The 16847-nt window shown below is 38.9% G+C and overlaps 3 gene segments (V, D, J or C); all 3 read left to right on the top strand.

The window, feature by feature from the left end:
• Nucleotides 1–813: 813 nt before the first annotated feature.
• On the top strand, nt 814–3625 carry LOC130515322 (Ig heavy chain V region 6.96-like). The segment is given in 3 exon segments: nt 814–882; nt 963–1262; nt 3618–3625. Coding segments are annotated over 3 exon segments (357 nt in total).
• A 218-nt stretch (nt 3626–3843) lies between these two features.
• Nucleotides 3844–12590, top strand: LOC130514581 (immunoglobulin heavy variable 3-30-3-like; the record flags this gene model as incomplete). The annotated part of the segment is given in 2 exon segments: nt 3844–3915; nt 12289–12590. Coding segments are annotated over 2 exon segments (351 nt in total), but the record flags the coding sequence as incomplete, so codon positions are not given.
• A 1069-nt stretch (nt 12591–13659) lies between these two features.
• LOC130515321 (Ig heavy chain V region MC101-like) lies at nt 13660–16500 on the top strand. The segment is given in 3 exon segments: nt 13660–13733; nt 13831–14125; nt 16419–16500. Coding segments are annotated over 3 exon segments (420 nt in total).
• The last annotated feature ends 347 nt before the right edge of the window (nt 16501–16847 follow it).

The raw sequence follows: 16847 nt of genomic DNA, 5'->3' as shown, positions 1-16847 counted from the left end.
CACCAAGAATGAATCATGACAACAACGTTGAGGCAGAAATTTTGAGAAGAATGCTGGAGCACAAGATTTTTACCTCAGAATTTAAATTAAATATAAAACCTGTAGAAAACTTTCAATGTTTTTTGTAGTAAAAAAGAACTACAAAATAAGAAAATGTTTTTGGATTCCTTTTGCACAAATAAATAAAGACCAAATGACCTAAAATATATATGATGACTGATTTTGTTGAATGCTGAACTTCTGATCTCATTATGATACAAGTAAATTTCACATGCATTTAAAATTGTTTCATAAGGATAATGCAGTAACAATATTTGTTTCTCTGTAATTTCAATGATCTCAACAGTTAATTTCAACTTTCAACCACACCCAAAAAAAAGCACACAAACAGAACCTTTTTTTTTTTTTTAAAAAGATCAGTTTTTAATATTGTTACTCAAACATTCATGATCAATTGATAACTCATGGAAAAAAATGTGTATTTTTAAAAATTGATTAAATGATGTCACAAATTCATTGAAAATCTCCGATCTCATGATTCTCCCTTTAGACATTTTTTTGTATAGTAAAATTGATTTTTAGCCGGACGAGAACTGCTGAGTGTGAAGTGTGGGCTACCTCACAAATCAGTACTAGGACCACTGGTGCATCATTAATTGGACAAAATTAAAAGTGTCATTGATCATAGGCTCACATCATCTAAAGAGGAGGAGGCATCACAATCAAATCCAGTTCTTTACTGAGGAGGAGTCGATGCAAAACTCAGATGTGTTCCATGTCTACTTATGTGAGAGCAGAGAGGAGGACAGAGAAGAGGGGACACACAGTTGAACATGATGGACTGTAGGACAGGACTGCTGCTTCTAACTATCTGCTGGGCAGGTGAAGATCTTCACTCATCCTGATTGTTGACAGACTTTTTGTCATCAGCTGATTAACTTGATGTTTCATCTTCTAAACAGGTGTTGATGCTCAGACTCTGACCCAGTCTGAACCAGTGGTTAAAAGACCTGGAGAATCTCACACACTGACCTGTTCAGCCACTGGATTCACATTCAGCAGCTACGACATGGCCTGGGTCAGACAGGAACCTGGAAAAGGACTGGAGTGGATCGCTTATATCGACACCGGTAGCAGCCCTAAGTACTACTCTGCGTCAGTCAAAGGCCGGTTTATCATCTCCAGAGACGACAACAAAGCACAGCTGAATCTGCAGATGAACAGCCTGAAGACTGAAGATTCTGCTGTTTATTATTGTGCTCGAGATGCACAGTGACTGAAGTCAGTTCAGCAGCTGTACAAAAACACACACTTCTCATATTTACTGCTGTGAAGAGCAGAACTGCAGACTGAACACTGTCTTTATTTTTATTATGAATGGCTTTTAAATTGTTAATGACCTCACTTCAAAATGTTATTTTAAAACTGCTTTTGACCAAAAAAATGCAAAGTGCCTACATGACTAATTTGTCATTTTCCCTGAAAATCATCTTCATTTAATTCACATAAACTATCATCAACAGAACATTTATTAATTCTCATTGATCCACCATCACTCTCTCCAACTGTTTTACCTGCAATGCTCCAATATTTTTTCACAATTAACCTCAGGTAATCTATCTTCTCTACCCAAAGGATTTAAAAATGGACTATGGTGACTCCAATACTGTTTCCATTTTCCTGGAATCACTGATGCAGTTCAACAGATTTCAAAACAGCGTTTTGGATTTTTTTCTTCCTTCTCACTTGTTACTTTAGGGGGCCCTCAGGTGTCTGTCCTAGGATGTCTCATTCTGGTCTGTGATAAAATATCCTGTTTGACTTTTAAAAGACAAGAACAAGTGACATCAGATGTTCAATTAATTAGATTGAATATGATAAAAACATTTATTCAGAGGTGAATTGACTGAAGGTACTATGAATGTGCAATGACACATTCTCAGTATCTGATATATCTGATGTACAGAATATTCACAAATAGAATCAATTTTTAACACAAATTTATCATTTCTATTTTCCAACTACTCACCTTCACCACTCGGCATTTTTTTCAGTTTAAATTGACCTAATTTCTATACCTATTGGTAAAGAAGAATTTATATGATTTTTTTTACGAAGAAACTTAAACATAAACATGTAAAAAAAAAATCTATCAAACATTTAGTTGATTACTCTTAATCTCAGTGATTCATATCCAAATCACAAGTAATTATTTACAATAAGAATGAAAGATTTACCTATATATTTCTACTTAGTGTTAAATAAAACAACATAACATTGTTGCTACCCTGAGCTGATTTCTGTTTGGTGTTTTGTGGTCAGAACAGTTGGTGCTTCTTTTATTTCCTGTCAGAGTTCTTCTCTATGCAAAGGAACTTCCTGTCCATCTGCTATAAAGACTTGACATCCTGCTGTCAGCTGCAGCAGAAGAAGAGAAGCTCCCATCAGATCAGCTTCAATACCAACCATGTTCCTGTAGCTCTGCTGCTGCTGTTGGCAGCTGGATCCTGTGAGTCTGACTGAGGCAGAGACACTGACAGTGTGATCACCCTGACTGTTCCCTCTACGTCCACTCGATTTCAATCTTCTGCTCTTCATCCACAGGTGTGAAGGGTGAACAGTTGACACAGCCAGCCTCTGTGACTGTGCAGCCAGGTCAGCGTCTGACCATCACCTGTCAGGTCTCCTATTCTGTTAGCAGCCATCACACACACTGGATCAGACAGCCTGCAGGGAAAGGACTGGAGTGGATTGGTGCACATCATGTTGGATATGAACCACTTTTCAAAGCTTCTCTGAAGAACAAGTTCAGCATCAGTTTAGACTCTTCCAGCAACACAGTGACTCTAAATGGAGTGAATGTGCAGCCTGAAGACACTGCTGTGTATTACTGTGCCAGAGAGTCACAATGACACAAACCATCAGTGGAGCTGAACAAAAACCCCTCAGAGCATCAACACAACATCACCAGAGGGGGCGCTGTCACACCAGATGAATCATGACAACATCATTGACTCAGAAAGTTTAGGGAAAATGCTGGAGACTTTCTGGGGTAAAACAAGACTTTTACCCAGAATTTAAATGATCTAAAACCTGTCGGAAACATTCAAGGGATAATGGTAGTAAAAAAAGAAATACAAAAAAAAAAAACATTTTTGGATTAATTTTGCACAAATATATAAATACCAATGATAAAATATATATGATAATTGATTTTATAGAATGCTAAACTTCTGATCTCATGATACAACAAGTGAATTTCCCATGTATGACAAATTGTTTCTAAGAATAATGCAGTAACAATATATTTGTTTCTCTATAATTTCAATGATCTCAACAGTTACTTTCAACATTCAATCAAAATAAGCACACACCCAGTTGACGATTTTTTTTAAACAAAGATCAGTGTTTAATTCTGTAACTCAAACATAAATGATCAATTGATGACTGATGGAAAAAAATATGCTTTTTTAAAAAAATGTCAATTAAATACTTGACAGTTTTTTACTCGAGTGAAAAAACTTAAATATCAGTGATGTCACCAATCTATTGAAAATTCCTTGATCTCATGATTCTCCCTTTAGACAATCTTTTTGTATTGTAAAATTAATTTGCAGGTGGATGAGAACAGCTGAGTGTGAAGTGTGGGGTAGCTCACAAATCAGAACTAGGACCACTGGTACATCACTAATTGGACAAAATTAAAAGTGTCATTGATCATAGGCTCATCATCCAAAGAGGAGGAGGCATCACAATCAAATCCAGTTGTTTAGTGAGGAGGAGTCGATGCAAAACTCAGATGTGTTCCACGTCTACTTATGTGAGAGCAGAGAGGAGGACAGAGAAGAGGGGACACACAGTTGAACATGATGGACTGTAGGACAGGACTGCTGCTTCTAACTATCTGCTGGGCAGGTGAAGATCTTCACTCATCCTGATTGTTGACACATTTTGATTTTCGTCATCAGCTGATTAACTTGATGTTTCATCTTCTAAACAGGTGTTGATGCTCAGACTCTGACCCAGTCTGAACCAGTGGTTAAAAGACCTGACAATCTCACACACTGACCTGTTCAGCCTCTGGATTCACATTCAGCAGTTATTCGATGAACTGCGTCAGACAGGCTCCTGGAAAAGGACTGGAGTGGATCAGTGCTATTGGCACTGACAGCAGAACATACTACTCTGAGTCAGTCAAAGGCCGGTTTATCATCTCCAGAGACAACAACAGAGCACAGCTGAATCTGCAGATGAACAGCCTGAAGACTGAAGATTCTGCTGTTTATTATTGTGCTCGAGAGTCACAGTGACTGAAGTCAGTTCAGCAGCTGTACAAAAACACACACTTCTCATATTTACTGCTGTGAAGTGCAGAAGTGGACACTGAATACTGTTTTTATTTTATTCATTTATGCCTTTTATATCTTTAATTTACCTCCTTACTTTTCAATAATTTCCAAATAATGTATATGTTTATGCATTTATTAAACCCATCAGTAATGAATACATCACATTTCCCCCTCAAATAATTCAATATTCTGGTAGCTCAATTATATTGTATTGATGGTAAATTATGCATAGTTTTGACTGACTGATCTCGAGGTTTTTTTGGAGTATCTAAATATTTTAGATGAAATCTTCCCACATTGGGGGTCTACCTTCATTGAACATAAATTATTCTTATGGAATAGTTCACTTCAACAACAGTTGATAAATCTTGTTGATCCAGCATTTTTCTGTCAAGCTACTTTAACCTGCAATGGTCCAATCTTTGAGCAAAAACAATAACCTCAACTCCATCTTATTTCCCACAAACTATGTTAAAAAATGCTACAATGACAACTTTATTAATCACCACACTCCTGAGGATTTCCTACAAAAATCCAACTGATTTCACAACCTTATTTGCATTATGAATTAAATTCGGAGGAATAGATTGAACTGAAAATTTGTCTGGATTGAGTTGTGTTCTTTTATAGAATTTGGTGGAAAACAATAACAGGAGCAGACTGAACGGGACCACAGTGAATATATCCAACAGGAAAAGAAGCACAATGAGTCAGGATTTAGGCTGAGACAGACTAGGGACAAGGACAGCACTAGCCTGATTTAGATCATATTTATCTGATAGATACCAGTTTGCTCATGTCCATGGTGTTCCCTCCTCATACAGTAGGGTTAGCCATGGAGTTCCTCAAGGTTCTGTACTTGGATCCTCTTCACCTTCACCATTTTTCGGCAGCATGGGATAAATTTTCATTGTTATGCTGATGACACTCAGCTATATTTATCCATGAAACCAGAGGAGACAGAGAAGTTAGTGAAGCTCCAGACCTATCTTAAAGACATAAAGTCCTGGATGTCTTCAAATTTCCTCCTCCTTAACCCAGGAAAAACGGAGGTCATGGTGTTTGGTCCTGAACCTCTCAGGGATAGATTAGTTCATATGATCACTCTAGTTGGTATCTCATTAATATCTAGTCTCTCTGTGAGGAATCTAGGAGTAACTTTTGATCAAAATCTCTCCTTCAACTCACACATTAAATTAGTCTCTAGAAGTGCCTTTTTTCACCGGAGGAACATCACAAAGATCAGGAAACTACTGACGCGGCCTGATGCTGAAAAGTTAGTCCATGCATTTGTTACTTCCAGGACTATTGTAATTCTTTATTATCAGGGTGTCCAAACAACTCTTTAAGAAGCCTCCAGTTGATCCAAAATGCTACAGCCAGAGTTCTGACAGGTATTGACAAAAGAGATCACATAACTCCTGTAATGGCGTCGCTTCATTGGCTGCCCGTTAAATTTAGAATCATTTTTAAAACCCTTCTTTTGACCTACAAGGTCCTCAGAGGCCTAGCTCCATCCTACCTGGAGGAGCTAGTGATACCTTATCAGCCAATAGACCGCTCCGCTCTCAGAATGCTGGTCTACTTGTGGTTCCCAAGTTTCTAGGAGTACAATGGGGAGCCGAGCATTTAGCTACCAGGCCCCCCTGCTATGGAACCAGCTCCCTGTCCAGGTACGGGAGGCTGACTCCATCGCTACTTTTAAGATCAGACTTAAAACCTACCTCTTTGAAAAAGCTTATTGTTACTAATTCTGTAGTTCCAGTTACTGTCATAGACAGACAAATTATCATACTTAGGGGGTCGTCTAATCGTTAGGTCACATCTTAGCTATGCTGTTATAGGCCAAGGCTGCCGGGGTCCGGAAACATGATCATCTGACCATCCTCTGTCACCCCACTGGGTCATGGTTTCCTCTCCTCTCCTCTCCTTTCCTCCTCCTCATCAAGCAGACTAGTTATGCTGATTCCTGTGTAGTTTTTCTGTTCTGCTTCTCCCCCCCCCCCCTCCCTCTCTGTTTATTTACAGGTATCGCCGCCTTCGGAGCTGCATGATGACCTCCGGCCCCGCTGACCCGTTGTATAGTGTATTTTTGTGTGTGTTTTCTGTGCTCTGTGCCTCTCCTCTCCTCTTCTCCTGCCCCTCCTTCTCCTCTCCTCTCCTCTCCTCTCCTCTCCTCTCCTCTCCCTCTCCTCTCCTCTCCTCTCCTCTCCTCTCTCTTTACCCAGCCGGCCATCAGTAGGAGGGTCCCCCTACATGAGCCTGGTCCTGCTCAAGGTTTCTTCCTGTTAAAGGGGAGTTTTTCCTTGCCACTGTTGCTTGTCTGGGGTCAGGCCCTGGGATTCTGGAAAGCGGCTTGAAACAATTTTGATTGTATAAGACGCTATATAAATAAAGATTGATTTGATTTTGATTTGACAGACAAGCAGGAGCAGTTGGTGTTGGCAGGTCTGCAGGCAGAGAGACAGCGCTGATGAGCAAAGAAATGACATCTAAAACTATGACTACGGGAATGAAAACTGAGTTGAGCCGATGACCAAAGATTTCACATAAAAACCGGCAGAGAACGTGGAGAAGAGACAGCCTGGATGACAAGAAACACGTGGAAAAACAGACAAAACCATTAGGTGTTTTCTCTCTCCCCCTCCCCTTCTGTGTCTTTTTTGATTTCAGGTTGAACGAGCGGTTTCCTGACTCTCCCCGTTGGGCGAGCTAGGCACACCTAAGACGATCTCCAGTCATTATCCACACCTGCCGTTCTCCTCAACTCTGCACTCATCACTGATTTGTTGATTACCCCCGTGGTACAGCCTGGCTCCTATAACTGTTTTTAAGTTTGTTTCTCGAACCTGTTTCCAGTCTGGAACTAATCGTTCGTCTTTCCTGCGGATCGCCACTTGGATGCCTGCTCGCACTGCCCAGCCTGCTCCAGTCTGATTGTGTTTGTCTTTCACCTGCACCCTTTGGCTCTGTTCTGAACTTGGACCTCAGTAAACTTGATTTCAACCTCACCCTATCGTGTGTGTCTGCATGTGGGGTCTCGATTCGTGTCCGCACATCGTAACAAAAATCAGAAAGGAAGGGGACAGAGAGATGCCAGGAAACTCCTGAAAAATATGTGTGTTTTGTCGTCCTCCTCTCTGGATACTTTTGGGGGCCCTAAGGTGTCTAACCTGGGACCACTCATTGTTAGTCTGTTGAATTTATTTCAAGATTCCATGAAGAAATATTGAAGGATCTGAGTGCCAAAGTTTCCTCTGACATCACTGACCTTCTTCTCACACCTCACATTTGAAGTGTTTTAGATGAAATTTAAAGATAGTTTTGAATGTTACAGTAGATGAACATTTACATGAGAGTTCCAGTGACACTTGTTTCATTTCATTATTATCTTTAAAGGTTACAATGAATTAAGTAACAGCAAACCTTCACATGTAAAACATGATTTGACTGTAGGTTTCCAGTTGTATGCTGATCCCTGATGCAGTTCATTAGATTTCAGAGCTTTCTTTTGGATTTTTCTTGTCCTCCTCATCTAGATCCATTAATTGGTTTTATATTGTGAAATAAATCTGAATTTCTTCCAAAACTGTTTTGCATGTAAAACATGATTTGACTGTAGGTTTCCACTCTCCTACTGGCTCTATTTGGTCAACAGTGATGCTCCACATGTTTGATTCTATGCAAATTCAGAGTTCTTCTTTGTTCCCCAGCTATAAAACCATCACATCAGACTGTCAGTGGTGTTCTCTGCACCTGACTTTATAATAATAGAATAATAGAATAAATAAACCAGTAAATATTCTTGTTTTTAATAAATTGCGTTCAATATTTTTTTTCCATCCAAACTCATAAAAACATTATTTAGCATCGGCTGAATTGTTAGTCTTTGGGTCAAACAGTCATTAGAGGAGTACTAACTGTTGGATGGTTTCCTGGAGCCTGTTTGAGCCTGTTTGAGCCAGTCCTCCTGATACCCTGATGCAAATCTTCAGTGTCTGGTGGACGTCTGTCCTGCTGACTGCTCTTGTTCTCTCTCTGCTGCATGACAGGTCACATCTCCAGCATCAGTATGTTGAACACTCTCTCTGCTGATGCTGCTCACTGACTCTCTGTCCTGTGAGTTTTGCTGCTGTCTGACACTGCTGAGAGACGGTGACTCTCCCAGACCACCAACTTTCTTCTAACTGTCATTTCTTCTCTACTGGTGGTTCTGGTCAGAGTATGGAGTCCATTCCTTCCAGTTCAGTCATGAAAAAGCATGGGAGACCCTCCAACTGTACTGACGGAGATCTGACTTCACATTTAGGTCTAGTATGAACTAGATCAGACAGGATCCTGGAAAAGGACTTGAGTGGATCGGTGAGGGCTTCACTGATACCAGCAGGAACAACTATGCTGGCAGTGTGAAAGGATGTTGAGAAATCACTAAAGACAACATCAACAGTATGGCTTATCTGAGACTGTTCAGTCTAAATCTGGAGGACTCTGCTGTGTATGTGCCAAACACACTGGTTGAAGAGAGCAGAGAGTTTTTTCTGAAATTCCACAGGATATTTGTACATTTAGACCAAAAGGTGGCAGCAGAACACACAAAGTCAGATGTCTCTGTGACAGTTAATGTGGTTTTCATCATTTCAATTTTTCATGTGTCTGAGCAGACACACAAGTTCCCTGAGCACACTGAGGACCACTGTGAGCAACATCAGATGGTACGCTGTGGCCACACACCAGTATCACGCTTGTTCAAAACCTTGGATCATAGCAAGTTACATGGCTTATTAAAGAATCAAATGACAGCAGTACATAAAATGAAAAAGACAAAAATATTGTTGTTCATGAGATGTGTACTACTATGTTATATGTGAGAGTCCTGCTTTAACCATAGGAAGAGTCCTAGAAAAGGAAAAAATCTCAATCAGTTTCACCCGCTTGTTCTTCTATTTGCACAAACTCCGACAGCCATTCCATCTTAAAAGAACCGCATTTCTTTTTTACTTTGGCTTGATGAGTGGATGTGTCTCTGCCCGTTCGTTTCGCCATGATAAAGGATTAGCATTTGCATCTCTTAACTCCGCTGCACTGCTGTTAGCTAGCTAACGTGCACGGCGAGTAAAGGCAGGGCACATACGCAAACACTGTCAATGCTGATTGGCTGCGTAGCGTAAGTGAACTGTATCGGATTATTGGCTGGACACCTGTTGCTCATTGAGTTACGTTGCGAAATGGTACAGAAAACAATATTACTTGTCTAATTAACTAGATTATATCAGTTCTAAAATTAGATATTAATTAATACGTTTCTGTTGAATTTTATTTTGTACGCTGCATAGATTTTCTTGTGCGCTGAGTATGTGCAAGCAGTGTGCAATTGAGCAAGCGCGCAGTTTAGAGGGAACATTGATCATGAGTGAAACCCTCCATCCCAGCACAAGAATATTAGCAGCAATAATACAATCATGCTAAAAAAAAAGACAATTTCTTCACATTTAATATCAAGCGTAAAAATCAGACATATTAGATTTTGGTAAAAGTCTTGTTCAACCTTCAATAAAAATGTGTTTGATTGAATGATTGGTTGGCTGATTGATCGACCTGTCTGTCTGTCTGTCTGTTTATTAAAGTTGAATTGCATATTCTTGTATCTTATTCATTGTATTATTTATTTACTTGAAAATAATACAAAAAAATGTCATAATTAAAATAATTTCAATGCAGAAAATAGAGTACTGTTAATTTGGCACGAAAGAATAGTTGGTCAGAAATTATTAGTTATCATTTAGAAGTTGTTATGATTTCAACAAGTTAAACTGTCAAAATCAGTTCAAAACAGGTAAATAAAAAATATATTTATTTTGAGAGAAACTCAAAAAAGTGATAATCAAACTGATGCTGTGCAAATGAATTAGAAAATCATAGACAATAGAAGACTCACAGGGTATAATCTACAAGTGCAATAGTGATAAAAATCACAATAAAACATACAATTGAAACACTCTGGTCCTTCATTAGTTTGAATTTTAAAAAATAAAAACAACAACATTAATACAGTTGCAGCGAATGTCCTAAAAATAAATAGATTTTCTTTTGAAAGAACATATTTTATTCAGGTTTCTGAATATAACCAAGAGGGGCAGTGCAACATTTTAAAGGTAGAACATGACAAATGGAACCAACACAATGAGACTGAGAAAACGTGTGTTTAACACTCCCTGTTTTCTTCTTCTCATCTGTTGACATTTATTGGATAGTTGCCATTTTCACAACTTTTATGCCTTATTGGTCAACATATAATGATTTTTAGGTATTAATAATGATAGAACTGTATTGTAACCCCTGATGCTTCTTTTATTTCCCGTCAATGTTCGTCTCTATGCAAAGGGAACTTCCTGTCCATCTGCTATAAAGACTTGACATCCTGCTGTCAGCTGCAGCAGAAGAAGAGAAGCTCCCATCAGATCAGCTTCAATACCAACCATGTTCTCTGTAGCTCTGCTGCTGCTGTTGGCAGCTGGATGTGAGTCTCTCTCTGTGGATTTGTCAAAGTCAGCAGTTTATCTGTTTTAGTGTGATTTTATCTTCAGTATTTTCTTTGTTGTTTCACAGGTGAAGTGTGAACAGTTGACACAGCCAGCCTCTGTGACTGTGCAGCCAGGTCAGCGTCTGACTATCACCTGTCAGGTCTCTTATTCTCTCAGCAGCTACTGGACAAGCTGGATCAGACAGCCTGCAGGGAAAGGACTGGAGTGGATTGGATGGAATAGTGTTGGATCCACCCCAAGCTACAAAGCTTCCCTGAAGAACAAGTTCAGCATCAGTTTAGACTCTTCCAGCAACACAGTGACTCTAAATGGAGTGAATGTGCAGCCTGAAGACACTGCTGTGTATTAATGTGCCAGATACACAATAACACAACCCATCAGTGGAGGTGAACAAAACCCCTCAGAGCATCAACACAACATCACCAGAGGGGGCGCTGTCACACCAGGAATGAATCATGACAACAACATTGAGGCAGAAATTTTGAGAAGAATGCTGGAGAACAAGATTTTTACCTCAGAATTTAAATTAAAGAAAATACTTGTAGGAAACTTTCAATGTTTTTTGTAGTAAAAAAAGAACTACAAAATAAGAAAACATTTTTGGATTCCTTTTGCACGAATATATAAATACCAAATGACCTAAAATATATATGATGACTGATTTTGTAGAATGCTGAACTTCTGATCTCATTATGATACAAGTGAATTTCACATGCATTTAAAATTGTTTCATAAGGACAATGCAGCAACAATATATTTGTTTCTCTGTAATTTCAATGATCTCAACAGTTAATTTAAACTTTCACACAAAAATAAAAACACACCAGAACCCTTTTTTTAAAAAAAAGAGATCAGTGTTTAATATTGTTACTCAAACATTCATGATCAATTGATGACTCATGGAAAAAAAAGGGTATTTTTAAAAATCGATTAAATGATGTCATGAATTCATTGAAAATCCCTGATCTCATGATTCTCCCTTTAGACATTTTTTTGTATATTAAAATTGATTTTTAGCCGGATGAGAACTGCTGAGTGTGAAGTGTGGGGTACCTCACAAATCAGTACTAGGACCACTGGTACATCATTAATTGGACAAAATTAAAAGTGTCATTGATCATAGGCTCACATCATCTAAAGAGGAGGAGGCTTCACAATCAAATCCAGTTCTGTACTGAGGAGGAGTCGATGCAAAACTCAGATGTGTTCCACGTCTACTTATGTGAGAGCAGAGAGGAGGACAGAGAAGAGGGGACACACAGTTGAACATGATGGACTGTAGGACAGGACTGCTGCTTCTAACTATCTGTTGGGCAGGTGAAGATTTTCACTCATCCTGATTGTTGACTGACTTTTTGTCATCAGCTGATTAACTTGATGTTTCATCGTTTAAACAGGTGTTGATGCTCAGACTCTGACCCAGTCTGAACCAGTGGTTAAAAGACCTGGAGAATCTCACACACTGACCTGTTCAGCCTCTGGATTCACATTCAGCAGCTACTGGATGCACTGGGTCAGACAGGCTCCTGGAAAAGGACTGGAGTGGATCAGTGATATCAAATATGATGGCAGCATCCAGTACTACTCTGAGTCAGTCAAAGGCCGGTTTATCATCTCCAGAGACAACAACAGAGCACAGCTGAATCTGCAGATGAACAGCCTGAAGACTGAAGATTCTGCTGTTTATTATTGTGCTCGAGAGTCACAGTGACTGAAGTCAGTTCAGCAGCTGTACAAAACACCCACCTCATATTTACTGCTGTGAAGAGCAGACTCCACACTGAACACTGTCTTTATTTTATTATGAATGCCTTTTAAATTGTTAATGACCTTACTTTAAAATGTTTTTTTTAAATTATTTTACAACTGCTTTTGACCAAAAAAAATGCAAAGTGCCTACATGACTAATTTGTAATTTTCCCTGAAAGTCATCTTCTTTGAAATGGAACATTTATTATTTCTCATTGATCCACCATCACTCTCTCTCAACTGTTGTACCTTCAATGCTCCAATATTTTTTTCACATTAACCTCAGGTATCTATCTTCTCTACCCAAAGGATTTAAAAATGGACTGTGGTGACTCCAATACTGTTTCCATTTTCCTGGAATCACTGATGCAGTTCAACAGATTTCAAAACAGCCTTTTGGATTTTTTTCTTCCTTCTCACTTGTTGCTTTAGGGGTCCCTCAGGTGTCTGTCCTAGGATGTCTCATTCTTGGTCTGTGATACAAAATCCTGTTTGACTGTAAAAGACAAAACAAGTGACAGTCAAATCAGTGACATCAGATGTTCAATTAATTAGATTGAATATGATAAAAACATTTATTCAGAGGTGAATTGACTGAAGGTATTTTAAATAATTAATTTCTGTTTTCATTGGTAAAGGAGATTTTTTTTTACTAAGAAATCTAAACTTATTTATATTAAAATGAAACATGATGTAATCACTGACACACACCGGGTATCAAATAATTGTTCTATCTATTTAGTTGATTACTGTTAATCTCAGTGATTCATATTCAAATCATAAGTAATTATTTACAATAAGAATGAAAGATTTACCTATATATTTCGACTTAGTGTTATATAAAACAACATAACATTGTTTCTACACTGAGCTGATTTCTGTTTGGTGTTTTTTGTGGTGTCAGAATAGTTGGTGCTTCTTTTATATCCCATCAGAGTTCTTCTCTATGCAAAGGGAACTTCCTGTCCATCTGCTATAAAGACTTGACATCCTGCTGTCAGCTGCAGCAGAAGAAGAGAAGCTCCCATCAGATCGGCTTCAATACCAACCATGTTCTCTGTAGCTCTGCTGCTGCTGTTGGCTGCTGGATCCTGTGAGTTTGACTGAGCCAGAGACACTGACAGTGTGATCACCCTGACTGTTCCCTCTACGTCCACTGATTCAATCTTCTCTCTGCTCTTCATCCACAGGTGTGAAGGGTGAACAGTTGACACAGCCAGCCTCTGTGACTGTGCAGCCAGGTCAGCGTCTGACCATCACCTGTCAGGTCTCTTATTCTCTCAGCAGCTATGCTACAAACTGGATCAGACAGCCTGCAGGGAAAGGACTGGAGTGGATTGGATACAATGGTGTTGGATACACCCCATATTACAAAGCTTCCCTGAAGAACAAGTTCAGCATCAGTTTAGACTCTTCCAGCAAAACAGTGACTCTAAATGGAGTGAATGTGCAGCCTGAAGACACTGCTGTGTATTACTGTGCCAGACACACAATAACACAAAGCATCAGTGGAGCTGAACAAAAACCCCTCAGAGCATCAACACAACATCACCAGAGGGGGCGCTGTCACACCAGGAATGAATCATGACAACAACGTTGAGGCAGAATTTTGAGAAGAATGCTGGAGCACAAGATTTTTACCTCAGAATTAAAATTAAATATAAAACCTGTAGGAAACTTTCAATGTTTTTTGTAGTAAAAAAGAACTACAAAATAAGAAAACATTTTTGGATTCCTTTTGCACAAATAAATAAAGACCAAATGACCTAAAATATATATGACTGATTTTGTTGAATGCTGAACTTCTGATCTCATTATGATACAAGTGAATTTCACATGCATTTAAAATTGTTTCATAAGGATAATGCAGCAACAATATATTTGTTTCTCTGTAATTTCAATGATCTCAACAGTTAATTTCACATTTCACCCAAAATAAAAGCACACACACAGAACCCTTTTTTAAGAGATCAGTTTTTAATATTATTACTCAAACATTCATGATCAATTGATGACTCATGGAAAAAAATGTGTATTTTTAAAAATCGATTAAATGATGTCACAAATTCATTGAAAATCTCCGATCTCATGATTCTCCCTTTAGACATTCTTTTTGTACACTAAAATTGATTTGCAGCTGGACGAGAACTGCTGAGTGTGAAGTGTGGGGTACCTCACAAATCATTACTAGGACCACTGGTGCATCATTAATTGGACAAAATTAAAAGTGCCTTGATCATTGGCTCACATCATCCAAAGAGGAAGAGGCATCACGATCAAATCCAGTTGTTTACTGAGGAGGAGTCGATGCAAAACTCAGATGTGTTCCACGTCTACTTATGTGAGAGCAGAGAGGAGGACAGAGAAGAGGGGACACAGTTGAACATGATGGACTGTAGGACAGGACTGCTGCTTCTAACTATCTGCTGGGCAGGTGAAGATCTTCACTCATCCTGATTGTTGACAAATTTTGATTTTTGTCATCAGCTGATTAACTTGATGTTTCATCTTCTAAACAGTGTTTTGATGCTCAGACTCTGACCCAGTCTGAACCAGTGGTTAAAAGACCTGGAGAATCTCACACACTGAACTGTTCAGCCTCTGGATTCACGTTCAGCAGCTACTGGATGTACTGGGTCAGACAGGCTCCTGGAAAAGGACTGGAGTGGATCGCTTATATCAGCGGCATGGCAGCAGCCAGTACTACTCTGAGTCAGTCAAAGGCCGGTTTCTCATCTCCAGAGACAACAACAGAGCACAGCTGAATCTGCAGATGAACAGCCTGAAGACTGAAGATTCTGCTGTTTATTATTGTGCTCGAGAGTCACAGTGACTGAAGTCAGTTCAGCAGCTGTACAAAAACACACACTTCTCATATTTACTGCTGTGAAGAGCAGAACTGCGCACAGACTATTGTATTATTTTAGGCATTTTAAATTCATATATTATATTACCTTTTTATTTTTAATAAATCTCATAAATTCACATAATTCATTAAGTATTTTCAGCCAAAAATAACACAATACAATACAACACAATACACCAGTACATGCTTGAATGGATCAGAGCTACGATGATTAGCGTTGACTATTTGGGATGAATATATGAGGAATAATAGCTTAAACATTATGAATACACACACATGGCCTTTGCTGTTGGCTGGTTAAGGCTGAGACTTAGCGAACTCAGGGTTTTAAGCATTGACATTTTTACCCCTTCACCCGCCAGCTCTCTCTCCAATCACTTTTCACCTGCAATGGTCCTATCTTTGTTCAGCTACAATTAACCTCTATCTTCTCTTTCAAAACTATTTTAAAATGGACTAAGGTGATTGCAAAACTGTTTCTATTTCCCTGGAATCCCTGATGCAGTTCAATACATTTCATAGCTCTCTTTTGGATTTTTTGTTGTCTTTCTCACCTGTTTCTTTTGGGAGGCCTCAGGTGTCTGTCCTGGGACGACTCATTCTTGGTCTATGATGCAATATCCTTTTTTACTGTTGAAAGTTAGACAGGAACAAATACAAACATCCAAGTTAACGTGAGATTTATTTCAATGGATTAATCAACCAATCAGTCAAACTTTATTTATATACCATCTGTTACATTCTAAATTGTTTTGAGGCACTTTACAGAATCCCAGAGCCTGACCCTAACAAGCAACAGTGGCAGGAAAACCTCCCTTTAACAGGAAGAAACTGTTGCAAATCTGCTTCGTAGGTTCGGACTTTTGTGGGCCTTTTCACAATACGAGAGAAACATTCTCTGTCTGCCAACAGATACAAAAAAGGGCTTGACCTTTTGGGGTGTTGGTTTATATTCAGCAGAAAAGTTAGCAACTGTGCTCAAATGGTCATATGATTAACTGATGACGCCATCTTATTACCTTGTATGATTATGTTCTATGTAAGTTCCGGTACCTCATGCAGAGCCAGTCACAAAGTGGCACCAAGAAGTGTGATTAATGCCTGCACGTACGCACATTCTTCAGTATATGCATAAGTCAGTTCTAGTGATTCAAAGTTACATGATAAACTTGTGCTACACAGTAAGTTTCACAGTAGATTTCATCGTAAATTTCCACAAAACCTTAAACAGGAATTTCATGAATATTTTAAAAGGTTACAATAAGGTAACTAACAGCAGACCTTTATATGTAAAACATGATTTGACTGTAGGTTTCCACTCTTCTATTGGCTCCATATGGT

This window comes from Takifugu flavidus, chromosome 18, assembly GCF_003711565.1.
Source record: "Takifugu flavidus isolate HTHZ2018 chromosome 18, ASM371156v2, whole genome shotgun sequence".
In the NCBI taxonomy this organism is placed as follows: Eukaryota; Metazoa; Chordata; class Actinopteri; order Tetraodontiformes; family Tetraodontidae; genus Takifugu; species Takifugu flavidus.
This window is presented reverse-complemented; position numbering and strand designations above follow the sequence as displayed.